This window comes from Sceloporus undulatus, chromosome 3 (assembly GCF_019175285.1).
Source record: "Sceloporus undulatus isolate JIND9_A2432 ecotype Alabama chromosome 3, SceUnd_v1.1, whole genome shotgun sequence".
NCBI classification, from domain to species: Eukaryota; Metazoa; Chordata; class Lepidosauria; order Squamata; family Phrynosomatidae; genus Sceloporus; species Sceloporus undulatus.
In genome coordinates, this window is record NC_056524.1 from 206,367,503 (window position 1) to 206,394,959 (window position 27,457).

Genomic DNA, 27,457 nt, shown 5'->3' on the forward strand with positions numbered 1-27,457 from the left:
GGGAAGCTTGTTACAGACAAGGGTAATTGCTCTACAAAACTATAGAAGCAGTTTGGGTTCCATATTTTTTTCTAAGGAACAGAACTCTCCATACCTACTGACAATAGACAATCCTTCAGCTGATATTATCTGCATATGCAAAAACCTGCATGATAACTGCAGGGTTTTTAATTGCTACGATGTATTTAATATCATCACTGTTTTGTAAGGAGGTGACAGGTTAGGTACTATGATATATGGAATGTTATATGGAATGGCCATTTATATACATCATCATTGTTCCTTAAACTACATTATGGGGCAAAAAAAAAATGCTGTTCTTCAAGCTACATGAATTTTCAGCTTATAAGCTAGTTTCCCATTTATTATTGAGCCAGTACACTCCTCGAAAGCAATCCGGCATATGAAATGCAGGAGCCAAAGGTATGTTAAAAATTCATTAAATATAATAAAAAGATGATAAATCTCTTACAGAGAAGAACGAAAGTCAAATAATGCATTCCCATTTGATCAGCATTACAGATTTAAACTAAATCAACAAAATTAGAGAGAGTGAAAATGGTTGTAAAATCATGAGGATATCTTCATTCCCCCACTAATAATTCCTCATTAACCTTTGAAGACTTATTTGAAAGAAATTACTTTAGGTGATTACATCATATGGTGAACCTGTTCATGAAAACAGATTTTACATAGATCTCCACCATAAGATGAAAATACTGGCCCCAATTCAGTTTATGGTTTTAAAAAAATGAGGGGAAAGTGATGTGAATTCATCTTTCTATATGTCAAAGGAACAGTTTTATTTTAAAAAGTAAGAGTATTGTTTCTTTAAAAGACAACATCTTATTTGCTAAAAATATGATAGAAGCTTTATATGTATATGCTACCTGGCAAAGGGATATAAGGCTGCCTGCCATTCATTTTGTCTGGCTTCTTTTTAGTTTGTTGTTGTTAACTGTCTTCAAGTCAATCCTGACTCATGATAACCCTTAGATGAGACATCTCCAAGCCCTCCTGTCCTCCACTGCTCTGCTCAGGTCAGGTCGTGTAGATCTGTGCTCTTGGCAACTTGAATGAAATCTAGCCATCTGTTGTCTGGTCTTCCTCTCTTTTTACTATCTTCTACTCTTCCTAGCATTATTGTTTTTTCTAAGGAGTCATGCCTTCTCATGATGTTGGCAAAGTACAACAGCCTCCATTTGATCAACCTGGTTTTCAGAGAGAGTTCTGGCCTGATCTGTTCAAGGACTCATTTGTTTGTCTTTTTAGCTATCCACAGTGTTTACAGCACTTTTTGCCAGTACCACATCTCAAGTGAGTTAATTTTCCTTTTATCCCCATCTTCACTGTCCAACTCTCACATCCATACATGGATTGGACACTTTAGTGATCAGTTGTTTATCTACAGTCTCTGTTCTGATAAATGTTTGATCCAAGGTATTGAGGGTTGTCACATAACCCATTAGTAGCATTACTATTTATCATTATCCCACACATATAGGTGCAGTGAAGAGACTGACCCATCATTTTAAAAAAAACTTTTTATGACCTCAAAATGTGATCTCACTTATTCATTAAATACACTGAAAAACATCAGCAGGCTCTTTAGGGCGGGAAATTGGGCAAAATAATGGCTATTCATATTTATTTATATTTCAGCTTCAACAAAGTTTAGAGATTTATTTCCTAATGAAAGTGGAAATCCAGTCCCGCAAATGGTGTCAATGTGCACCAAGTAGTATGAGGAGAATCCAAGTAAAGGCCTGCCAGCTGGACAGTATAATAATTGTACATTCCACACTTGTTTTCTCCACACTAGTGTCTTCATTTCACTCTCTACCTTTCTTCTGCTTATTCTGATTTTCTTTCTCTTCTTGTACCAGACAGTAGAAATTCTCATTTTTTCATATTCACATTTTCTCACATAAGTATACATATTAGCAGTTAAGAAAAAAATCACTGGACAGTTCCATTGCGCAAAGGTAAGGCAAGTTTTACTGTGGCATGGAAACAGTAGGAAGAGAAAGTTTAAGTACCATGGTGCTACCTCAAAATGAGCTGCCTTGGATGATATTTAATTGCTTCTGCTGTTGAAGAGACCTGTACTTTTGAGAAGCCCTCTTATTTCCAAGGACTATTTTTATTTCTACTAAGCCTGGCTCTACCACTGAATGACTGGACATGGCACAGCAGGTTACAGACATACACAGCATTGACACTGATAACAGTTAATTAATGCATCTTAAATACCAAATAGACACAACTGGTTTCCTGAGATGACTGTAAACACTCCCAGTCTCCCAAATATTTTCCTATATGTATACCAAATTTCAGATGTCATGGGCTCAGGGCTATGGTTGAAACAGACAAGGAGAAACACACAGCCATGCACACTTTTATTATAATATAATATTGGGTCTACATATATGATTAACGTGAGACTATATTATGCATACAATATGTAGTTATGCATAGATAGAAAAAAATTAGGACTTTCTTTTAGGACTTGCAGTTGAAGCAACTTGCAACTGTTAATAGTCACCTAATCCACTGCTGGCAGGTTAGATTGTTGGGGAAAAGAACTCAATTCACAAAGGATCCCCAGATACAACCTTACTGCAATATATAAACACATCTAGAGTTAGCTCTGCCTTTGGTCAGACTTTGGAATCTCTCTGAGGCAGCTGATTTGGGATGCCATAAAAGGGCAGTAGAGTGTTGCCAATCATATTTACATTATTATTTTTTTTATTACATTTCTGTTACCAAAGGGAGGGGAGATTTGTCAGTTGCCAAAATTAGCTGAGCAACTGGGTTCTATTCATCAGTTGTGGAGGAGGGAATATTTGCTGTTCCATCTATCACAAAATGTTTTGGACCTTCATGTCAAGAGGATAATTTCATAATTGCACTGAGGTGTTTATTTTACCCAATTTTCTTTGTAAAACCCAGTAATTGTTGCTGTCTAACATTAGACATTAATCTTGACCTTTGTGATAGTTCTTGCATTATTTTACCACTAAATTTTCTTTATTTCCTTATTCCAGATTTCAGAAATTTTGGCCCAGAGACTGAACCAAAATTCCATCCAGTTTGACTTAAAACCTGGCGTTAGAATCTTTGTTCATGCTGCCCATTTAACCGCAGGTTGGTACTGACTCCTTAACATTTCATCCCATGTTGCTAGCAAAGTTTATTATCAAGTCTTCATGGCAGTGCTATAGAAATGCTCTATTTTTTAAAATACTGGGGATGTTTTGTATTTTGATTACACTGTATTGCGAGTAGTAGTTCAACAGTAGCAACGTCAGATTTACAATACAATGTTATATGTGTCTTCTTGAATGTAAACCAGCTAATTATGTTTACTCCAATATGTATGCATGGAACTGCAGCTTCTTCAAAATAAAAATGGCATAATATTCCTTTTATGAATAGACAAGTCCCTCCAAAGGTCTGTAACAAGAAGGAACAGGTCTAGGTGGGGCTGCCCAGAAAATTATATGGTTTTACTAATTACTCCTTTTTGACTTGCAGTTGTCTTGTGGATCTTTCATTGGTCATTTCATGCAATAATTTTATCAATTTTCTCCCATCTGCAAAAGATGCAGTGCAAAGCACCCTCTGTGCAGTTTTTGAAGGCTATTAGTAGTTAAGGATTTATTGTGTGCAAAATTCGCACATTGATTTTCTGTGTGCAGAAAACAACAGTTCCAGAGAGGGAAACAACATGCATTATTTTTTCTCAGAATAAGTAACAAACTGCAAAGGTTCTCATCAGTCCAAGATTCTCCTTGCCAGGGTTTCCCAACACCCAAGACACACTTTTTTCTTAATCATTTTTCAAACATCTATAAATATTATTTCTGTCCCTAGTCTTTAAGTTGTTTCAAGATTGCTATTTCTATTGCAAGACACTAGCTTGTGATTAGAATAAATACATATGTACAGTTTTATTCCTTGGTTGTGTAGATACTATTTCCAAGTAAAGAGGCCTGGACAATTTCATAGCCCCCAGAGTGTACCTCTTCAGAAGAATTTTTTGTTCTTACTGCCTCCAAACTGCCATAAAACTTCCTTGCTTCCATAGTGCAACTCTTCTCACCTAATGGTATTGTAACTACAAGGTGTGTGTGTGTGTATGCCTGTGTGTAGTAATATTATAGAAAATAGAAGCTGAGAATCAAAGCTGAAGTATCAGTAAGACAGGCATGCTCTTTCCAAGACATGCTGTCAGTATATAAGATGACAGCTTTACTAGATTATTTTCACACTTTCTCATCTTGTAGCTTCAGACCAGCTCATTTTGCAAGAACACTGTACCTACTTTTTGATTGGCTTATTCATTATTACACTAATCAAGTCTGATTGGAAATAACAAGGTTGTGAGTAGGTTAAGTCAGGGAGAGCATATTAGTCTAGTTTCTAATACTGGTTTGTCAGCAGTGGCAGAGAATCATATTTGCATATGAAACATAACATAAATCCCAAATGTCATTTGGATTTGGGCAATTTGTCTCAACCAAATTGACTAATTTCCAAACTGAAAATCAGCTTTGGCTCTCACAACCCAAATCTGGATAGTAAACCTATGTTTTGCTTATGAGGATTCCAATTTCATCAGTGAGATATGAGTTCTGTTGTCATTGTCCAAAAGCAATGCCTTTCAGGAAACTGAAACTTAAACATTTTAAATGGGAAGGAGAAAAGCTTCCCAGTTCTGAATGTAGATACTTTAACTGTCATTGATAATATGATGGTGCTGTTGAGTCTTTTTCTCATTTCTCATTCCTTGCTAGCTAATTAGTAAGACTTTTGAATATCACAGAGTGAGGGCAGGTCAGATGAGTTTCACTTGCAGGATTGTGGCATTTATATTCGATAAGGTATAGCAAAATTGATGTCAGTTTTCTCGGAATATCTTTTAAAATCCATCAACACAGCTCCATTTGTGCCATTTCTAATATGTTAGATAAACTCCATTTTAAATACATGATCCTGAATGCATTGTGTACAGAGATCCCACTGACTTCCTTGGGGTGTATGAATGAAAAATGGGTGTACTACATCCCTTGTTTTTTCAGATTTTGACATGATAACAATATCCCTGGCAGCAATAATTTTTAATAATTCTATTTCCTATCAAAAATATATATTTCAAGTTTCCTGTTGCTTACAATGGCTACTATAGGATGCAAGTTGAATCTAAGGAGCTGTTTGTGAAATGTGAACTTTTGTCTTTCATCAAAATGATATATTCAAAAGATAAACTGATAGTGACATGTGAGAAAACAGGGAGTTTTGCATGTCAGTCATTTCCTGCTCAGCTGTGGGACCCCCTTGGGGACCTTAGGCAAGTTACATTCTCTCTGCCTCAGGGGAAGGCAATGACAAACCTCCTCTGAAAAAATCCTGCCAAGAAAACCCATGATAGCGGTTTGCCATAAGTTGGAAACAACCTGAAGGCATGTAGCAGTCACTCACACATGTGAGCTGACCAAATTTGTTCTTTTTCACATGCAGCATGAATTGAAATGCTTTAGAATGTTGAAAGACTACTTTCCCTTGTTTGTAATAATATTTACCAAATCCACCTACATACAATATGGACAAAAAATATGTATATTTGAAACAGCATGTACATGAAATCCTTATTTATAAGAAGATGTAGACAAAGGTATTCTATTCGTTGGAAGAAAAATTCACTTGAAACATTAAATTAACAAAGGACATGAAATGTGTCCATCTGAAAAAAAAAGAGTACCAAAAATTCATAAATTTGAAAAAAAAAGGTTTAAAATGGAAACTAATTTTCTTGTGACATTTGTATAAGTCTAATAGAAACAACACTCGACAATGCAAAGAAAGATAATCTATGAAATCATACTTTAGAGATCCATCCATCCATCCTTAATATTAGATAGCACTTCAGTGGAAATACATTACACTGTTGCCTCAGATGTTGCTGTCAAATAACCACAGTACAACATGTTGGAAGTAAGGCCACAACTTTATTTGCAAACAATTGGTAGAGTTGGCACAAAGCATAAGGTCAGGATCTGTGCAATCAAACCACCCGATGTAGTCTGATTATCCAAACCGGGCACCCACCCGCTGCTTGGGATGACCTAGGGGCTAAGGAACACAACTTGACCGCAAACTTTGTCTTGCGTTCACCAATTCACAAAGCCCCTAGTCACCGGGAGGCGCTCCTGCATTCTGGCCCCCGCAATGGCCAAACGCCTGCCCTATTCACCCCCGGGTACCTATTGACTCCAAAACCAGAGCTCCATAGCCCTGGTACCACAACGTGCAGATCCTGGCCAAGTTGTGACTAAAAACACCTAACAACAGCGGTGGGTGGGCGGGAGAAGCACCAAGACTTGCTCCCTTCCACAGCTTGGCTCCGCTCTGCTCGAAGCCAAGCAACCGACTGAGGGAAGGGGCCAGCAACATGGCCTTATATAGGCCTAGGCCCCTCCCTCCCTGCGTGCTGTGCGGGGCCCCGCCTCCAAGGCCCAGCCCACCAATGGGCAGCCTTGGAGGACTGGAAGCCCCGCACCAATGAAACCGGCTCCCAGAGCGTCGCGGAGCAGAAGGGCCGCCCCTTCCGCCCCCGCGCACCAATAGGGAGCCGGGCAAGCCACAGAGCACTCTGGGGCTTGTAGTCCAGCTGCGCCTAGCAGCAAAATGGTCTGCCCGGCGAGGCGGGCGACCGTTGCTTATGGGAAAGTCTTCCTACTAATGAGAATAATTTGGCAATGGAACCAATTGCCTTGAAAGATGGTGGGGTCTCCTTTTGTGGATGTCTTCAAAAAGAGGCTGGACACCTATGTGGAAAGCCCATTCCAACTCTATGATACAATGATACTGTAGTTTACACATATGGCTCACATTGGGTGTATTTATACATAACAGTAATCTACAGATCAATACTACATACATAAGCTACACTCACCTCCTCATCTGCACATCACAGGATGAAGACACCCTCATCAAGACATTATAAACTTTCATTTTCACTCAGATTAACCAGGTGCTGTAGATTATATTTGAGATAAAGGAACTTCCGAAACCACCTCTGAGTGTTTCTTGCCTAAAGAACTATTTTTTAAAAAAGACATGGGGTTGCCATAAATCAAGAGGAGATTTGAAGATGTGTGTGTGTGTGTGTGTGTTCATGCATGCATGCATGTGCGCACGCACACACACACACACAAATTGATTCGTCCAAACTAGAAATATATAAACAGAACCCTTCCTCCAGTCCATCTGGTGCCATCCAAGCATGGAGGGAGAGATGCAGGCCCAGCTCCATTGGGCTTGGCCTAGATTAAGAAGCTATTCAACATCTTTATCAATGACCTGGATGACAGAATTGGGAGCATACTTATCAAATTTGCAGATGACACCAAATTAGGGGGAATAGCTAATACCCCAGAGGACAGGATCAAGATTCAAAATGACCTGAATAGACTAGAAAGCTGGGCCAAAGCTAACAAAATGAAATTCAACACAGAAAAATGTAAGGTATTGCACTTAGGGCGGAAAAATAAAATGCACAGATATAGGATGGGTGACACCTGGCTGAATGAAACTACGTGTGAAAGGGATCTAGGAGTCCAAGTAGACCACAAGTTGAACATGAGTGAACAGTGTGATGCGGCAGCTAAAAAGGCCAATGCTATTTTGGGCTGCATCCATAAAAGTATAGTGTCTAGATCAAGAGAAGTAATAGTGCCACTGTATTCTGCTTTGGTCAGGCCCCACCTAGAATATTGTGTCCAATTCTGGGCACCACAATTCAGAAAGGACATTGAGAAACTGGAGCGTGTCCAAAGGAGGGCGACAAAAATGGTGAAGGGTCTGGAAACCATGCCCTATGAGGAACGACTTAGGGAGCTGGGGATGTTTAGCCTGGAGAAAAGAAGGTTAAGAGGTGATATGATAGCCCTGTTTAAATATTTGAAAGGATGTCATATTGAGGAGGGAGCAAGCTTGTTTTCTGCTGCTCCAGAGAACGGGACCCGGAACAATGGATGCAAGCTACAGGAAAAGAGATTCCACCTGAACATTAGGAGGAACTTCCTGACAGTAAGGGCTGTTCGACAGTGGAATGCACTCCCTCGGAGGGTGATAGAGTCTCCTTCCTTGGAGGTCTTTAAACAGAGGCTGGATGGCCATCTGTCAGGGATGCTTTGATTTGGATTTCCTGCATGGCAGGGGGTTGGACTGGATGGCCCTAGTGGTCTCTTCCAACTCTATGATTCTATGATTCTATCTCCAGTCCATCTGCCTTGATCCAGGCCTTAGAGGGAGAGAAGAACTGCTGGAACCGATCCCCTTCCCCACCACCATTCCCTTCTTCTTTTGTGTCATGTGTTTTTAGATTGTAAGCCTGCGGGCAGGGAACCATCTAATTAAAAATAATAATAATTGTAAGCTGCTCTGAGAGCCTTTAGGGCTGAAAAGTGGAGTATAAATACTGTAAATAAAATAAATAACAAATATGTGATTAATGTTAACTATTTAGAAATGAGCAACATGCAGCTTTGTGACCCCATGTAGCTCTTCCATTCATTTTTGCAGTGTCCCAAAGTATCCTCTTCTATAATATTGCATGCACAATCAAAATTTTGTCGGACAATGTTGAAATAAGTAGCATACAAACTACAAATACACATTTCCCTTTCAAAGCAAGGCACAGATCCTTTCCACATCAATTTGTTAACAAGCAGATGTTTGAAACCAGCAGCCTTGGCAGTGTAGCAACAGCCATTTGATGTGAAAATTTCTCTCCATTTTAATCCCGGTATCACCAAATCCCACTTACAGTTTCTTTCAAAATTTGTTTCCTATTGGGTTAGAGGACTATGGCCCAAAACAACAGGCAGATGGGGCTGCTCCAAGGGTGTGGCGTCTAAATAAAAGCCACCTCTAAGGCAGCCCAAAACCAGCCCCAGAAGGAGCAGATTTTTTTCACTCCTTGCTGTGGTCCATTTGGAACAGCAGCAGGAGGCACCCTCAGGGCTGCAGTATGTGTTCACCTTGGCCCCTGGGTGATCGGGCTGGGAGTGGCTTCTGGCCGCTCCTGGATACCCATCTGCTTTACCCCTTTGTGTTTTGTTTCTCAACTTTTTTTGTTTACACCTTTATGCATTATTTTCCTCATATGTGTATTTATTTGCACAAGTTACCCCTAGTGTCTGCAGTTTGCCCCATATTTTTTAGTATTTTTTTCCAATTCTGTGCATTTTAGCTTTTTTACTTTTTTGAAAATGTGTGCATAATTTTATATATGTTTTATTTCTTGGAATTGCCCTGAAAATCTTGCAGATGTATAGATGTTTGAGATAAGATATGTATTCTCCCACACGTTGCAGGAAGTGCAGAAATGCTACCTTTTTTGAGAGCGAATAGTCCAAGAACATTTCCTTCCATCCCTATGGCACCCCATAGGTTATGGGGAGAAGGGACCCCAGGTCCATGAAAGTTACATGTCCATGGCTTAGAGTTAATTACTCTAGCTTTCCCTGCTAAAGCAAAATTAGCATTAACAATATTCTTAGTTTGTATATATTGAGTAACCACAGTTACGTAGCTGAAAGTGGATGTTGAAGCCTTACTGGTGAACTGAACAGTATACAGTGTGTCCGCGCCATACTGAAATATTCAAAGCAATAAGGGAGGAAAATAGCAGTATTACTATATCACAATTTGATGCCACGGTAATTTTATGGGTCTTGAGGCCTCCTACCTTCCCATTCTAAAACCTCCTAGCACATTTCAATCAGTTGCTATATGCAGGAAAGATTTCTTTTTTTCTTTTTTCACTTCATATATATCATTCATTTTAATTTGTAATATAAATAATATACTTTTCACCTATTAAAAGATACAAGCATTCCTTCCATCACTGACAGGGTTAGATGCCAGTTGCTCTCCTAATCCTATGTACTAGTAATTAGATTATTCAATAGGTGCTTATTCTAATTGTAACCAAAACAACACTATCCATTCTGACATCATGTTGTTTTGGTTACAATAGCAATATAAGCAGTTAGTGAGGAACAGTAAGATTTACAGAAGTACACTTTAAAAAAAAAACTGTAAGAGGAGTCTCTGTCCACTATTACCTCCAGTGACAATACAGCATGAACAATGAATATGTCACCCAGATTGAATGTTGAAGGCAGGGAAAGTGGGATGAGGAGGAAAAGAATGGTGTATTCCTAGGAGAAGAAATGGCTGGCATATTGAAACAACAGATACTAGCACTCCACACTAAAGTATTTTGGTGCCATGGGAGGAGTAAATCACTGTATTCTCAGTATCCTTCCATAAACAGAGTTTATGAATAGAGGGGAAACAGGCTTTTCAAGAAATAAGTAAAAGGCTGAATTAAGTTGTGTGGCATTCAGTCATCATTTAGTGACTGCTCACTGTAGATATGCTTCAGAAACAAAAATTAAAAAAACAAAACAAAGCACACACATGCCTGCATTTCCTGCCCAATGACATGCTTTGAAAGGCTTTTGGTGCCTTTTCCTTTTCTTTCTAGAAAGCATGACCAATCTTGTACACTTTTTCCTGCAAAAGTAGTTTGGAATAAGGGCTGGGTGTGGATAGGGATGAAATCCAAGGAGAGAAAGCGGAAACCAAAAAGGAAACAAATTATAAGTGGCATAGTATTCATACCTAGTATTCATTGGACTTACCTGTGGCCCCCTTGGCTTCTAGGCCCTCTCCATACTCCAAAATAAATTAGCTTCCTCTCTGTTTCCTGAGTTGTACCCTTTCCCCATAAGTACTAATGAGATTCCATTTACTTCAAAGAAAACATGAATGAATTTAATCTTCACACAGAGATATAAATCTGTGCATTTCTCATTAGTGATTGCAAGGATAAATAGTTACATACTATTCTTCCTGAAGTCCTGTGTATAGTATAGTTTCCTTCTAACTATTGTTCTTTGAGGGGGCTCATTCTGCAGAAAAAATATTATTATATTATTATTATTTTCAAAAATTCAAAATTAAGACTAGATTTTCTTTCAGCTGCAGAAAGAAAGAAAAAAGGGGTGGCTTTTTACATAAACCCAGACCTAAATCATGTAGAAATATTGAATGATCACAAAGGGCACTATATTGGGGTGATAGCCCAGATACTAAATAAAAAAAACCTTATTATTTATTTATATAGCACTGTAGATTTGCTATACATTTGTATAAATACCTTTGTCTTTTTCTGAACAATTAACCAAGGTGAGAAACACAGGCCTGTTACAGACTGCCAAAATAAAGCTGCTTCGGGTCTCTTTGGAGGTATGCTGTTTAAATGACGCATGCACCCTAAGAATCCAGAAGCTGCACCAAAGCTGCCCTCCAGTGCTTAGGAATGGAGTGGGGCTTTGGCGCGACCTCCGGACTCTTAGGACCCATGCATCATTTAAATAGCATACCTCCAAAGAGACCTGAAGCAGCTTTATTTTGGCAGTCTGTAACAGGCCACAATCTCTTGCACAAAAAATCATGTTTTTGTGGAACAAACTCTGTTTCCGCACAAAAACATGGTTTATAAAGAGGAATAACATGCATATTTTTGTAGAGAAAAAACACATGCATTTTGTATAGAATAAGTCTCCCAGAGACTTTACAAAATCATGAAGAATCTTCATTATTGCTCTTGCAGAATTTTACAAGCACCAAGAAAGTCATTTTTATGCAAGCAAATGAATAGTTCCTCCTTCCCAACACTATAGACTGATTTCCCAATTCCTGTATATTCTTCTACCATTATGAGTCATTCCATAATGACTGGCATTGTTCCACTTTTATAATAGCTGGCTAACTCTATGGAAATTATTGTACAAGGGTAGAAAAGTGGGATTAAAAAGTATGAAGAATGAGTCAATGTTTAAAGCACCACATAATCCAGATTAACTAATAGCTTCTCTGGGTATCTTGGCTATATCCGATTAGCAGCACAGCAAATATCCACATATCCTCTTTATACATCTGCAAAAATTACAGGAGGTGAGAGGAAATGTTGCATAGTTTTGGTTTCTATTAAATTAAATGGCCTCTAAATAGGCAGCTGCCACTACTAAGTAGATAAATTTCTTTTTTTAAAAAAATTCAATCCAGATGCATACAAAACTAAGGTTTTAATGCCCTGCTAGTGTATATTACTAAGTAATATAGTAGCTAGGTATTAGAAGTATATAGGCATTCAACTCTATCTACACTTCACTCCCAGGTCCCAATAAGATTCTTGAGCTAAATATTTAAGATTCACTGTGTATATATCAACAGAGTATAAGCCACTGTTACTCAACAGTGCTGTTGAATAAACCATGCTTATTCAACAGCAGAGCTCTCAACAAAATTCATATTCTGGTGCTCAGAATTGTAAGTCTTGGATTTTGTAATTTTTGCCTCAAAAACAAGATGTGTATTATGATCTGTAAATTCTTAACTGGCTTGGAATTTTAATGTGATTTTGAGAGTATATGTTTCCTCCTAGTTAAGATGACTAACTATCTTGGCATCCTTTTCATGCAACACATTTATAGCACTATGATTCCACTTTGCCAACCATGGTTCCATCCTGTATAATCCTGTGATTTTCAGTTTAAGGAGGGATAATGACACCCCTTTACCAGAGAGCTCTAGTGCTGTTGCCATGGCAGTTAAAGTGGAAACACAGCAATGTAATTGTTAGCGTGAAAGTACTATAAGTTACTAGTGTTAGCTATGGTAAGAAGAAAGGAAGGGCCCTGTGAAAAGTGAGTCATATTTGAGGGGAAATAAATATTGATTTGAAAATCTGAATTATCCCTAAATAAAAAGACATTACTTGGAGTAGCACTGTTCTTCAGTAACAAATACTTGGAATTAGTCCCCTGTTTTTCTGGAAAAGCCAATCCTGCCTCAATAATTGATAGGCATCCCTTGTGCATGCCCACATATTATTCCAAATACTGCTCTACTTTGGATCTTTGACTTGTGGAAATACAAACAGTAAAGCAGGGCTGGCCATGCACAGTATACAAGATACATGAATTTTTTGGTCTTTTTTGAGATCCTAAATCCTGCTTCCACCAAAATTACTGCTGTTTTGCTGAATATGGCAGTGTGGCAACAGTAAAGGTGTGTATTTCTTCAAGACCAAGATGTAGTCACCAAAACAAAACATATACTCCCTGCACAGTTTCCTTTCCCCTCAAAGAACAATAGTCAGGAGGAATGTTGCTTTTATTGCTGCCAGTTCAACAGAATTTCAGTGTCACGGGAGAAATTTTAAAACAAAAGGCAATTTTTTTGATCATATTAATGCTGGTCAAATGTGAGATTCAGAAGAACAGTAGCAGTAGGCTACAAAGTGGACTGGTTGGCCCGTTACAGATGGGCATCCTAGTACGTGAGGAGCGCATACTAGGGTTAGAAAGGGGCATCCTTTCTGGACGCCCCCAACCCTAATACGCGCTCGGAATGTCCAAAATGGCAGTGCCTGTTCTACACGGGGGCCGCCATTATGACGTCACGAACGCGCCTCCTCCAAACGGGGGCGGTGTGGACGTGACGTCTTTGTGCCATGTGAGGGCACCTAGAGTGCCCTTTTCACGGCGCACGAAGGAGCTCCGAAACGGAGCTCCTTCCACGATTTGCATCACTGGCACAGCCTTTAGATGGCTGTGTCAGCGACGCAAGGGAGAAAAGAGCCAAGCAGCCCCTTTCTCCTCCTCCCTGCCGCCACCGGTTGTCCTTGGGGCATGAAGCCCCAAGGACACCCCTTTCCAAGCCGTGGGGAAGCGGCCTTTTGCTGCATCCCCGCAGCCTGGAAAGCGGTGGATCGGGGCCCCAGAGGCTGCCGTTCTGGCAGCTGAGGCCTCGATCCGGCAGGGAAGGAGTGCCTACAGGCCGCCCCAAAGGGGCGGTCTGTAACGCACCATAGTTACTTACCTCTACTGTAGAGGCCCAGAGGGGTAAAGATAACTATGCAAGAAGATACAGTGATCACTCTGCAACTCCTGTGTATATGTATGATTGTATAATGCTTCAGTTTATGTATCCCTAAATAAGGAGTTTCCAAATGAAGGGCCTAAAGTAAATGAGGATTGGTTGCCTAAGAACAAAATGTCTATGTAGGGTAGGTATGTACATCAAATCCACAAAACATATTAATGTTGTACTTAGGCTGCCAGGCTAGAATATTTGGGGACCTGATATTCTGTTTTCTTCTCTAACTTTCTACAGCCCCACTCATAGATGTCACACCTAGCCACAGTGGTTCAGCCATGCTGATGCTGCTGTCTGTGGTATTTGTGGGATTGGCAGTATTTGTAATCTACAAATTCAAAAGGTATGATTTCTTCCTCCTTGCCTTCCTGTTCTTCTGTGAGGTGTGAAAACATAATGCAAGAAGAGCCTTAGTGTACACACCAACAATGGTTTCTGTTAATGTTTTAGGAAGATTCCGGGCATTAATGTTTATGCACAGATGCAGAATGAGAAAGATCAAGAGATGGTCAGTCCAGGCAGTCAAACTGAAAGCATGCCTAATGTCCCTCAAAGGGAGCTGATGACCCCAGAGCAACTAGTAGATGAGAAGTTGGAGACCCGGCCCATAGGTAAATAAATGACAGCAGCCAACAATTGGCCAAAGTCTGCCTTCTGATTGGCTAAATCTATTCTGAGTCTCCCAACCTCCTCTGCTAAAATTCTCACTATTCCCACTATTAAGTTAATCTCTCTAGATCACTCTAAACTAATTTCAAAATCTTTATCTCTCTGTCCTATTTAGTGAATAAGAATATTGAAAATGGTGCTTTGTCTTCATTATAATCTCTCTCTTTTTCCCCCTTCTCCTTGTAAATGTGTACTTGTATGAACATTGTTTATTGATGAAAACATATTTTATAGCTTCTTTGAAATTTCAACCATGAAATTCGATTGTAATGATAAAATTGGACTAGTTATTGGGCAGAGTGAAAAATTCTCTTGCCATCCCATCAGATATTTATGAAAAACAAAACAAAACAAAAACCCACAACACTCCAATTTCCATTACATAATAACTTTTAAAAATGATTTAGTTCTACTCTGCCTTTTAGGGAAGGTTCATATGCAAGAGATAATAAATGCTTTAATCCATTAACAACTGGATACACAATGTACAATAAAATAACATCAGAAGAATGTTTTGCCAGCTGTGTTTTGTTCATCATTTTTACAGCCATGTGCATAAGTAATATTGGGGTTCTCTTACTCAGCATTTAAAAACTGGAAGTAGGGCATGGAATTATATATCCCCTTCCTACAGCAAATTTCCCCTCTTCTTTAAATAACAACTCCATGATATTTCAGGATGGCAGTTTGTAAGCTGCCCTGAGTCCCAGCCATGGGAGAAGGGAGGGATATAAATAAATATAATAATAAATAAATAAATAAATAAATAAATAAATAAAATATGTTTAGCAGTCCACCCACTGAAACTGTTATTTATAAAAGCCCAATTCTTAATTGTGAAAGACAGTGTGGCATAGTAGTATGACAGTTGGGATAGAAGTTTAAATGAATGAAAGAAATAAGGTAAGAAAATAATGAGAAAAATATAAAAGTAACTTTTCTTCCACAGTCTTTATGGCACAGGGAGTTACCTCAGCACTGATCCAGTAAAAGAAAAAAAGCAGGAGTCACACACACACACACACACGTACATAAAATGTGTCATATTTCAACCATAAAGAGTATTGAGAGAAGAAAAGCCCATGAAATAAGATCACACAAAGTAATGAACCATGAGAGACTCTACAAAAAGAAATGAGCAAATGAAGAATGGAAGGAAATGTGAATATAGTTAGATCAGGACGTGACAGCTAAAGAAGGGGTATGATTCAAAAAGATGTCACATGTAACAAAAGTAAGTGCATGACGAGCAGAAGTGGAGGAACTAAAGGAGCAAAGAAAGGACAAGGTTCAAAGGACAAAAGTAGTAGAAAGCGTGGAAAACGAAAAGAATGAGGAAGTGAGCATTTGGTTGCATGCTATCATTTTTGTCAGCAGATGCAAACCACATGACTACTGTTATATTCCAATATCTAAATCTACAGATTTGTTCATGTGTAATGCTTGAAAGGGGGCATCTCTTAGCTTTATTTTGACCTTGGAACTCCCTTGGCATAGCAGATTTGCATGTCTTTACCCTCTCGAACCAAATTCAGGAAGAACTGTAAAGTCATGGGATATAAGGGTCGAAGCAGTTGTTCAGGGCAATGTGTGTTCCATAGGATTACCCCCCTCCATTAAATTATATATATATAATTATATTATATTAACAACTGATTTGGCAGAATAAGTCTGTTTAACTTCCAGTGACCAATCGCAAGATAAAGCACACTAAATAAGTAGGTTTTTCCTGTTCTATGACAAACCAATTAGCGGAGCACTTCTGAAAAATAAAACCATGATAACTGTATTGTTTAGCTGAAATGAGTCAAGTTTATGCACAGATAGAAAATTGTCACAGGGTTGGCATTTGCACTGCAGAAATAATCCAGTTTGATATCACCTTAACTGCCATGGCTCAGTGCTATGGAATTCTGGAAATTGTAGTTTTGTGAGATATTGATCCTTCTCTGTCATCCCAGAATTCCATAGCATTGAGCATGATAATTAAGACAGTGTCAAACAGGATTATTTTTTGCAGTGCAGACACAGCCAAGGAAGTGATGTCTTAGATACTAAGGAGTAAGAGCTGCCCACAACTGGGAGTGATATGCAATTTATCAGTTCTTTAAAGGAGAAACTAATTCTGAGCATACTTTTGCTAATCGAATGCATGAAGATATATGTTCCTTTATTATCATGTGGCTTTTTTCTTTCTTAATCAGCTTCCCTTGCCTCCTTGCCTCTCTCCTTGCCCTTATGGAATGACATGCAAGAATGATGCTTTTAATCCCTCTAACTCTTTCTAGCTGGGGTTATTTGTAGGGTTGCCAGATTTCCAAAGACCAATTCTTGTACACAAGAGGCTATTGGGAGGAAAATTTCCTGGACATCCTGGACACCAACCAACGAGCGTGACCAGACAGCCAAGGACTGCCCAGGGTCCAGAACCAGACAGTGCATAGACTGTTGCCCTGCTGATGAGCGTGCTGGCGGTCAGATGTATGAGGAGCGCTCACCAAGCGCAGGTGCGCTGGGTTGCTGACCTGCTGATTAGTAAACTAGCAGTCAGCTAAATGGATGGGTGGGGAACTGGATTGCTGTCTACATGGGGAAAAGACCCAAGTTTTAGAGTTGGGGCAACGAGTGGGCAGTTTGCAGCCCTTTCAGAGCGGCCAGTCACAAGACATAACTATGAACCTTGTCCTGGACAAAGCTGGAAGTTCCTATACTGTCCACATCAATCATGGATATCTGGCAACCCTATTTTGAATTGATCCCTTGGCTTAATCTGAGCCAATTCAGCCTGAAAGTGGTTTGCAATGCCGGGCTCAGCCTTAGTCAATGTGTATGTTTGGGCATGTGTGTGTGTGTTTTAAAAAAATAACATGTGAGGATAGTCTTTCTCTGCCTACTATTATGAAAGCCAGTCCTGGTATGCCTAGGATTAAAATGTTTGTTTAATGTAGAACAGTATGTGGTTTCTGCTAGTTTCTGCTCTTCAGTTAAAAGACATTCAGGTTGATTCTAGTTGCTTCTCTTAGTGCTAGCATAATTCTTTTTTCTATGAGTATGTGCTTGCCTGCGTTAAAGGCCTTTTGTGACCAGATTAGTTGGAATATAAATATCAAACAAATAAGAAAGATATGGAGCCTATACATGTTTCATATAGTTGAACTCATTTTTAACTGTTTACAAAAGACAGATGGATTTTCTGCATTCTGTCATGTCTCTATGGTTCGGTAAGACAACTTGTGGGGAAAAATTTGAGAAAAGGATAGTGCAAAACTTCCTTAATAATAATATCTCTTGCATGACAACTAACAGTTGTGCATGTAAGTGTTGCAGACTACAAAACCTGTCATGTTTGTGTGACAGAGCAAAATATGTATGAAGTATCCAAGGTCTGTATAATGGTAAATATGAGAGAAATGACAAGACAAATTCAAAGGATCAAATATTTTTTTCTCCTGTAAATTCATGGCCTGTAAATTCATGACCCTTTAGCTGAATTCTGCTAAAGGGTCAGGGTTAATATTAGGAAATCATGGGTTTTAGGACAGGATGCCCTATTCTTCCCTCTGCAGAAACTAATCACTGAATGTAAAAGGGATTTAAGTGCTCATTTGGCACATGCTGTGTCTGCTCTTTGGGCAAAGACAAATGCTTTTCAGACTGTCAAAACTTAGACACCATATATTTTATTTCATAGACCATGAAAAGCATTGTATATTTCGCAGAGGAACACAACTGCCCCAGTTCCTCTTTCCATTCACCTGCTGAGCCACATTTCAACAGTTAAGGCATAGCCATTAGCACAAGAACAAGTTCTTATGAAGTTATTAGCCACCTCTGAAATGAAAAGCAGACATTTGAAGTCCAAATGGTATATTAGTTAAAAATTACATTCCAAGGGTCATGACACGAGGCAAGATATTGAAATACTTTCTATTTCCTTGGTAACAGTTTGGCTAACTTTTGTTATTGTTCTCTCTCTCTCTCTCTCTCTCTCTCTGCCATAGGAAGTATTTCCACAGTCGCTGAGCCTCAAAGCACAAAAGAAATTCCTACTTGTATAAATGTTTAAAACAAGGACACCGATCAGTTGCTATTCCCTTTACCCTTAAATATCTATATATATGTATAAAAGAAAGAAAGAAACCAACTGCTTTTGGACTTTTTGATTCTTCTGATGACAAAAGGGTTTTTAGCTTTAAGCCTGTGCATGTGGATGTCATTTGGATAACATATTTGGAACTGCAGTGTACAGGTGCTCTATTTTAATGGGGTAAAAGGGAAAGAAAAAAAAATCTTCCTCTTAATCCTCTCCTCTCTTCTTTTCTAATCAAGGTTTAATTTGTAGATGATTCATACTGATATAGGCCAAGAATGTGCATGGGGAATTTGGGGGAGGGCATGAAGTGGGATAAAAGTTCTTGACCTTGTCAGTATAATTTTTATGCTTTTAGCACTGCAGGATTGTAGGTGGATTTGCCACTGAAACCTCCATTCTTAAGATACACCCAAAAACTGTACTCAAGTTTAAAGGCATCAAAATGTTCCTATGGATTTTGTTGTCCTGCCTTATACTTGTTCATTACTCTCCTTTGTCTAGAATTACTGTTCTAACTTCTTCAGATACAGTTTTAATCCTCAATGTAGCTCAGGATCCTTTAATAATATTATACAGAGGTATAACTCATCTATCTAGTACAATGAAGAAATAATTCCCTTCACAGATATGCAACTAGACACATGGATGAAAACCTAGCTACTTTATGTCTGCCCTTTCAAGACACCATCAGTATGAAACTTTTCATTGACTGATATTTTGAGGGACCTTTTTGAGGGAGGAAAGATAATGTTTCTTTGCTCCACTTAGTAATCGCTCTATTGCCAGCATCCAAATTATGTCTGTCAGTAATATAAAGAATGATGGAAGTGGTTTGTGAGAAGCATCATTTCCTTTATGCAGATTTTCTCCCCCCCCCCCATTGTCCCCTCTGGCCCATGGAGGTCCATGGTGGGATAATATGAGGGTTTGGCTCACTTCTCACTTTCTAGCCTCTTAACATTAAGTCCACTACTGCCCTTGGTTACTACTACTGTGGAAATTCAATACAGAGAAATGGCAACACTTGATTTAACTGCCATAATGCTAAACTATTTCAGGGATGTGACTGACCCAAAGAAAATTCTAAGGGTTGCCCAGTATGGGTCTTTTTTTCATCCAAAACAATGAATTTTTGTCCCAATCTAATAAACCTCCAATAAGATGGGGGACTTTGAAATAATTTATATCTTATTCTTTAGAATTCCTCTGCACCTTTTGCTACAAGATTTGACATCACTTATATCTATAGTTGTTGTACTCAAGATGATGAGAAATTAGTCTGATCACTGTATAGCAAACTTCACAATTCTAATAGGCCATGGAAGTCCAATATTAGTCAAGTTATTTTTATAGGTCAATTTGAATGGTTTTTTTTTTTCTTATAGCATTGAACCGACTGCTAATTTTAAAATGACTTTTTGATGTAATTTTTTCCCTCTTGGTTGGTTACGATGTAGTGTAATGTATAATTGCTATTGTTTATTGCTTTTACAGTCATATTTATTAAACAGATTCTGTCTCTAAAGGAAGAATAGATGTTTCCTTTGCTCATTTATCTCATAGTGCCTGGGTATTATTATTATTATTATGATATTTAACCTTTCCCAGACTTATCTGACATATCCTTAGTCTCAAGGCAAAGTTCTTTAAGTTGCAGTGTGTTCAGTAGCAGTTTAGCAAATGCTTAAATTAATACCATTGAAATAAATGGGCCAGTTAATAATTTATGCATGGCCTAATGACCACAAGTGAAGTATATGGGTCATAAAATGATTAACAAAACTATCTCCTTAATGATTAATGAGTGCCTCTATAGGAGAAGACTTATTCAAGCATTAGACTAAACATGGAACAAGTGGATGTGTCCTAGCCCCAGCCTCTCTGTCATCATTTCTCATGTTTGTAAAGTGGCAATCTGAAGAGAAGAGCCTTCTGTACATGTGGAAGCTTTCACTGTAATCTACAACACTATTTTTCAGGGTTCCATTTGATATAAAAAGCTGGTACATGTAGAAGAGCCTTCATATTGTCATTTTTTTTTCACAAGGTGAGCAACAATAGATGAGTTGGAACAAGGACACTTCCACTTGTTGCATGTTTAGTCTAATGCTTGAATAAGTCTTCTCCTTTAGAGGGACTCATTAATCATTAAGGACGAACTTGAATAAAGCTACAGTCGGACCCTTATATCCTTGGATTCTTCATCCACAGATTCAACCATCCATGGCTTGAAATATTTCCCCCAATTTCCCCCCAAAATGCCAACCTTGATTTTTCAATTTTATATAAGGGGCACCATTTTGCTGTGCCATTGTATATGATGGGACTTGAGCATCCACAGATTTTGGTATTCGTGTGTGTGTGCGTGCACGTGCGCGGGGGCCTTGGAACCAAATCCCAGTGGATAACAAGGGCCCATTGTATAAGCCATTTTAGAAATCAAATTCATTTCAATCTGATGGTCATTTCAGGTTAGTCTTTTGAATAAAAGCAATCTCTTGATGGTTTTGGTCCTGTATCTCCTGGTTTATGCATTCCATTTTCTGATTATTAACTGATGTGCTTAAATATAAAGTCAAATATTTTGGAGATGATGTGGTGATTTTCACTATGCTAATACTTACAGGATAAATGCAAAATTCATAAAAGTAAACATTTCTGTTTCTAGATGACTGTGCCCTAGAACAGCTAGGCATGGAAACAAGGGAGACAATCCTCAGCAATGCTGAATGGTATTGCTTGAGACCTAGTATGGCATGTGGCTAATTGGAAACAGTGCTATCAAGTTTAATGTAATATATATGCAAGTCTAAAAGTGGTAGGGAATTCCACCACAGTTGTATTGGACTTCAATACATGAGGAGCGGGAAAACAGCTAGGGAGCCTACTGGTTAACAATGAAATTAGAGGAGTTCTGATGAAGGATAAGAATGTTGCAAAGAATGAATTCTTATAATCCAACTTCACTTATCAGGCAGGCAGATAAGTGGTCCAGAGTACAGAGGTTCTCAGCTCCACATTTGGGCACCACTTCAGGGGTACACTACACTCAACTAACCAAAATTTGAAGCAAAGAGAAGTGATGTGACACCACTTCCAGTTGCCTTTGGGAGGTGCCATTTGGGGTCCTCCCTCAAAAAAATTGCATCTGTTAATATTTCATCAAGTGATTTTTTTTGCACCCAAAAGCCAAGTGTTTGGGCAACAAAACTGGGGAGTTACCAGGGCAATGTGTATGTGGTATACTTCATCTCCAAAGAACTATAAGTGGCCCACAGATTGTGCAGGTTGCACAATTCCCACAGCTAAAGGCAATATCCATGACTAAACTGGGGACAGAAAGAATATCCATTATTATTCATTGCCTGGTTGAGAAGGGGGTTTCCCAATATTCAGAAACCATACTGGGATGAATAGAAGCAGGTAAAATTGCACAAAACCCCTGGAGGTTTGACAAATTTAATTTTTCTGGATTCTTTTAAATCTCCTTGGGAAACATCTCTTCCTAAGAAATTGAATGAGTTAGGTCTCAACAAAAATGAAATTCTAAAGCATGATGCCGATAGAGCTAAATCTATTATTAAACAAAAAATCCTAGACATAGAAAGACACACGCTGCTTCCTTCTCAAAATATGTTATGTTCAGTGTTCAAGTTCTGGTCTCTTCCCCAGCTCCATACCTATTCCATGTTACCCTCCCTAAGTTTAGAAGGCTTTTAACCCTGGCACATTTCAATGTGTTGCCCACGGCCGTGTTGGAAGGTAGATTAAAAAAAACACCTTTTGAATTTCGTTTCTGCCCATGTGGTTCGGGTGCTGTTGAAACCAATGAGCATGTTCTCCTTTATTGTCAATTTTATAGAGACATCCAACATCACTTGATTACTCCATTACTGAGTAAATTTCCAGGTAATACTAATTCTTTTTATTCACACCTCCTATTGGATAACTGTGATTCTACTGTATCCTATAAGGTGGCTAAATTTTGTTATATTGTTTGTAAATTGCGCCCTCATCTGACAAATGGACATTCTGTGTAGATGTTCTGTTCGGATACTCTCAAGTATAGTTTATCATAAATTTATATTTTAACCTTTAACAGTTATGTTGTTTGTTGTGATCTTGTCTTTATACTGGTCAAAGACCAAATAAATTTTATTATTAGAATAGAAGCAGGTAGGAGGTTTCCCCAAGATTTGTGCTCCTTCCATGTTATTTGTTTGTGTAAAAACACCCTTTTTTCTGTGCAAAGAATACAAATTTTATGGCAAAAAAGTGTTTACAACATAGAAAACAATTTTTGTGCAGAACACACTGTGCCTTTCTGGAAAACATTATATCTGTGAGAAAAATAATGAGTATTTCAGCATAAAATAAGACTAACCAATAAAATAGAGATTGTGAACTGCACAGAAAGCTTTGTGTTCCAATCCAGTCTAGGGAGAATACCAGAAATGTTATTCATTATTGTCCGTGAGACGAATGCAAAGGTTCACATCTCCAGGCTGTTTGTTTTCAGGAAGAGAGAGTGAAGAGCTGAGGCAAACAGTAGTGACGAGAAAAAGTACAAGATCCCATTGGCAAATTGCAAACAAACCCAGTTCAGGCCATACCCACTGAAGACTTATTAAATAGCTCAAAAGAAAAAAATGGTATATGCTCTAAGATGCATACCATGTTCTTGAGATCGGCATCTGTGCCAGAGGCCTGCAGAGGCCAAATGTTAAAAAGGGATTTAGAAGAAACCCAGGAAACTATAGGCCAGTTAGTTTTATGTTTGCTCCATTTAAATCGGTAGAAAGCGGTATTTAACCTTAAAGTGTCAAGCATATAGAGGCAATCCCTACTGAGAATGTTTCAGTGTGGCTTCTGCAAAAGTAACACCATTAATCTTTTAGAATGCTTTGAAAGTGTCAATAAACAAATGAAAAAGAGTGATCTAGTGGACATTGTCTGTTTGGGTTTTGAAAAAACCCATGTGCTACACAGCAAAGTCTCTTCCACAAGCATAATAGTAATGGGATAGTCATCCCATGAGCTGAAAACTGGTTTATGAACAAAAAGCAGGGAGAAGGAATAAATGAACAGTTCTCAACATGGAGATACCTGTGCAGTGGGTTTCCTCAGAAATCAGTACTGAGACCCATGCTTTTTAACTTGATCATAAATAACCTGTAGCTGGGGTAAGTATCTTGCTGTTCACACTAGATTATTTAACACAGTGAGAACAGAAACAGATTGTGAAATGCTCCATATCTAGAACAATGCTACATCTTTCGTTTCTACTATTGAAATTGTATTTCTTGGCTACATTCCTGTACCAGGAATCAATGGGGGACACAGTGAAGGCTACAGTGAAATAAAAAAGCACTCAGTACTCACTTTGGGCTTCAAAATAGTCTGTTTTACTCTGTTCACCAAGGCAGTTTTGGAAAGAAAAAGGAAAGCCCCTTGTAAAAGGAACACTTCTTATTTGTTGTTCTCCAAAGAAATCAAACCTGTAAATATCACTATGGAAACAGCCTGTCCATACTGTAGGATATTTACTATATCCATGAAGCAAGACAGGAGGATCAGCCATCAAAGAGATCCATATTTACCATTTGAGGTAAGCACAGTAAAAGTTAGTGTAATAATCTAATAGTTCTCTACAGGAAAGCTGAGTGAATTCTGATCACTTTTAAACAAAGTTCAGGATCCCCCAACATTTGATGTGGATATTGCCAGTTAGAGATTTAACTCTTCACTAATTTTCTTCTCAAAGGAAGCAATTAGTGATTTTAGCAATTTTCCACCCACTGCAAGGAAGCCTTTAAACAACAACAGAAACAAAACAAACACAAAAAACCCCCCACAATTTTCAAAACCTTTGCTCAATTTGGAATTTATCCAGAACAAAATTTTCACATAATTGCTTTTGTCATAAAACAGCATTGCATTTTATATGTGCATAGCAATGAATACAGCAGTTCATTGGGATCAAATTCAGCCATAGTTATGGATGCAAATTATGACTCTTGCAAGGCCTGCTTTAGGAGACAGGACCAATAGTGGGCATTTAAAGTATATGCAGGTTAATAATGATATCTACAATCAAGTGGGCAGGCAATTTAACTTCACCTGCTTTGCTGAGAGTTTAGTTCAAAAGGTGCTTGTTCATGACAGCCATGTAAATATAGACATGAATGTTCAATATGTGGAATAATAATAATAATAATAATAATAATAATAATAATAATTTATACCCCGCTCTTCAGCCAAGGCTATCAAAGCGGCTTACAATTTGTTAATTAGACATTTCCCTGCCCTTGGGCTTACAATCTAAAAAATACAAGCCACAAAAGGAGAAGGGAAGGGGGAAAGTCCAGCAGATCTGCCCTTTCTCAGAGGCCTGTTGAAGCTGGCGTGCCTTCCTCTCCCTCAAGATGGTGGATAGAGGGAGGGCTCTTCTTCTTTTCAGGCAAGGTCTGTTGGAGCTGGCTTGTCTTCCTCTCCCTCAAGATGGTTTTCTCCTTTACGGCTTAGGGCTTGAGAGAAATGTTAACAGGTTTAGGCTTCCTGGAAACAGACCAGCCAAAGACAAGCTAGATTGATTGGCTTGCCTCTAGGGTCAGGGGAGGTTCACCTTTGTCATGCTGGAGATGTGATTACACCTGCTTCAGTATATTCCACACTAAGCAGCTCTGCTGCAGATCAGAATTAAATAGTTAATAAAGTGCCCCTTGGTTTATCCATATATTTTATGTTTGTCTCTTTATTCTGAGTGGGCAAAATGCTGTTTCCCGCACAGAAAACCTGTTTTCTATGTTTTCAGTAAAGAACAACTATCTGTTAATTTTGCACAGAACAAGTCCCAAACTGGGAAGGATCTCATCAGTCCAAGATTCTTCTCATCAGGATTTCGTGACCTTTGAAAAAATACATGTTTTCACTCCCCCAGTTCTTTCGAATATCACAGAATATTATTTCCATTCCTATTAGAAGTTTTGAGGAAATATAAACAATAAACAGCTTGTCTGACTTGTAGAATAGATTTGCTTAGCATTATAACATGATACGTGTTTGAGCTCTCTTTTTATCACTGTATATTTGATACTGTGTAAGTGCAAACATTGGCAGAGGATAATACATCACTGGTAGAGGATAATGCATAATATATGGAGTTCCATAATACAAACTTTCCAAGAACTTCCTTGATTCACTTTAGGAAAGTCAGAATGATATACCTTTGCAGGGATTAAAATGGAGAAATGAGAACTGAAACTCATTTAGCACTTTGGTCACAAACTCACAATGGATACTGCAAGTAGTTTTATTTGAATGTGTTTACAAATAGCCTTCTTATCTTATGCCAGATCAGGGTTTCTGACTATGTGAAGCTGTGACAGTATGATTAACTAGACTTAGCATTTCCTTTCAGACCTGAATGATGAACATGTGAAAATTTAAAGAGGACATTAAAAAATCAGGAATAGTCCACATTCTCCACTGTCTTTTTTTTATGGGCAGACTAGATGGGTCTTGCAACCTTGTCCAATGCTTAAGATTCTGTGTATTCTAAATTCTTTGATTAAATTCACATATCTTGTATTCTGAAATTTTCAGACAGATACAATTAAAGGTGAAGTGTAGGGTTTTCAAAAAGTTTATTTCTATATTCATAAGAAACATAGTAATTTTATTTTAAATGAGTACAGCTCATGGCTGAGAGAATGGTGCCACGATAGTTGTAAATTACCCATTATGTATAATGTAATGTCCAATAGGTGAATTTATACATAGCAAATATGGAAGCCAGTGACCATTTTTCTAATCATCAGTTCTAAAGCAGGGGCGGGCAAAATGTGCCCCACATGACCATTTTTGTGGCTTCCATGGCTGTTTTTGTGGCCCCTGGGAGATGAATTTTCCATCCTTCCAGACAAGCTGTGTCTCTGAGAAAACACAAGTCTCCGCCATTCTAGCGCTGCCAGTTTGTGCTAGGCTTGGGGACCATGCGGTTGCTGTGTGGTCCCTAACCCTATTTGCGCTGCTGCCATGCTACAAAGGACCTGTCTGTCCTGTGCCACTGTTTTCATGTCCATAGTTCTTTCCTGTGTTCACTTTCTTAGAAGCTAATCGTTCTCATGTGGGCCAACTAACTATAGACAAATGTGTTGAAGTATGAACTATGATGGCAGCAATGCTACAGTCTTTTTGCCACTTACATATAGACGAATAATGCATGTCTAACATTCATACAAAATATTATTATATTGTTTTGTGGCATGACATTAGACTACTTTGAGACCAGAGGGAATTTTTGTTATTTGTAAGAGGGATGAATAAGCTAAATCCATTGCTCTCCTATCACATATATATAAAAGGATCAACAGTATAAGATGCTCATATCTTAATTTATACCAGTGCACCTTGATCATATCAGTTGTCTTCACCCACCCTTTATATTCCTGGTTCTTCTGAAAGGAAGAGATGGACATCACTATATCGATTTAATATCAAAGGCCTGTTCCGCACGGGTGTAAAGTACGTCCCCAGGACGTACTAGGGTTAGGAAAGTGCATCCTTTACGCACACCCCTAACCCTAGTATGTCCTGGGGATGTACAAAATGGCGGCGCCTGTTCTAGATGGGCGCCGCCATCTTAACGGCATGGATGCATAGCGTCCG

The 27,457-nt window shown here is 38.6% G+C and overlaps 1 protein-coding gene across 5 annotated transcripts in view; it reads left to right on the forward strand.

The window, feature by feature from the left end:
• Nucleotides 1-20,274, forward strand: part of SORCS1 (sortilin related VPS10 domain containing receptor 1) — a 553,983-nt gene extending 533,709 nt beyond the window's left edge. The window contains exons 24-28 of one of the 5 annotated variants that reach the window (XM_042460820.1): nucleotides 3,051-3,150; nucleotides 14,263-14,368; nucleotides 14,476-14,636; nucleotides 16,999-17,201; nucleotides 18,696-20,274. In XM_042460820.1, the coding sequence (XP_042316754.1) occupies nucleotides 3,051-3,150; nucleotides 14,263-14,368; nucleotides 14,476-14,636; nucleotides 16,999-17,138 (507 nt within the window). In that variant the 3' untranslated portion in view covers nucleotides 17,139-17,201; nucleotides 18,696-20,274. The remainder of the gene's footprint in view (nucleotides 1-3,050; nucleotides 3,151-14,262; nucleotides 14,369-14,475; nucleotides 14,637-16,998; nucleotides 17,202-18,695) is intronic. The other 4 variants (XM_042460822.1, XM_042460821.1, XM_042460823.1 and 1 more) reach the window with 4 other exon arrangements.
• Nucleotides 20,275-27,457: the final 7,183 nt, after the last annotated feature.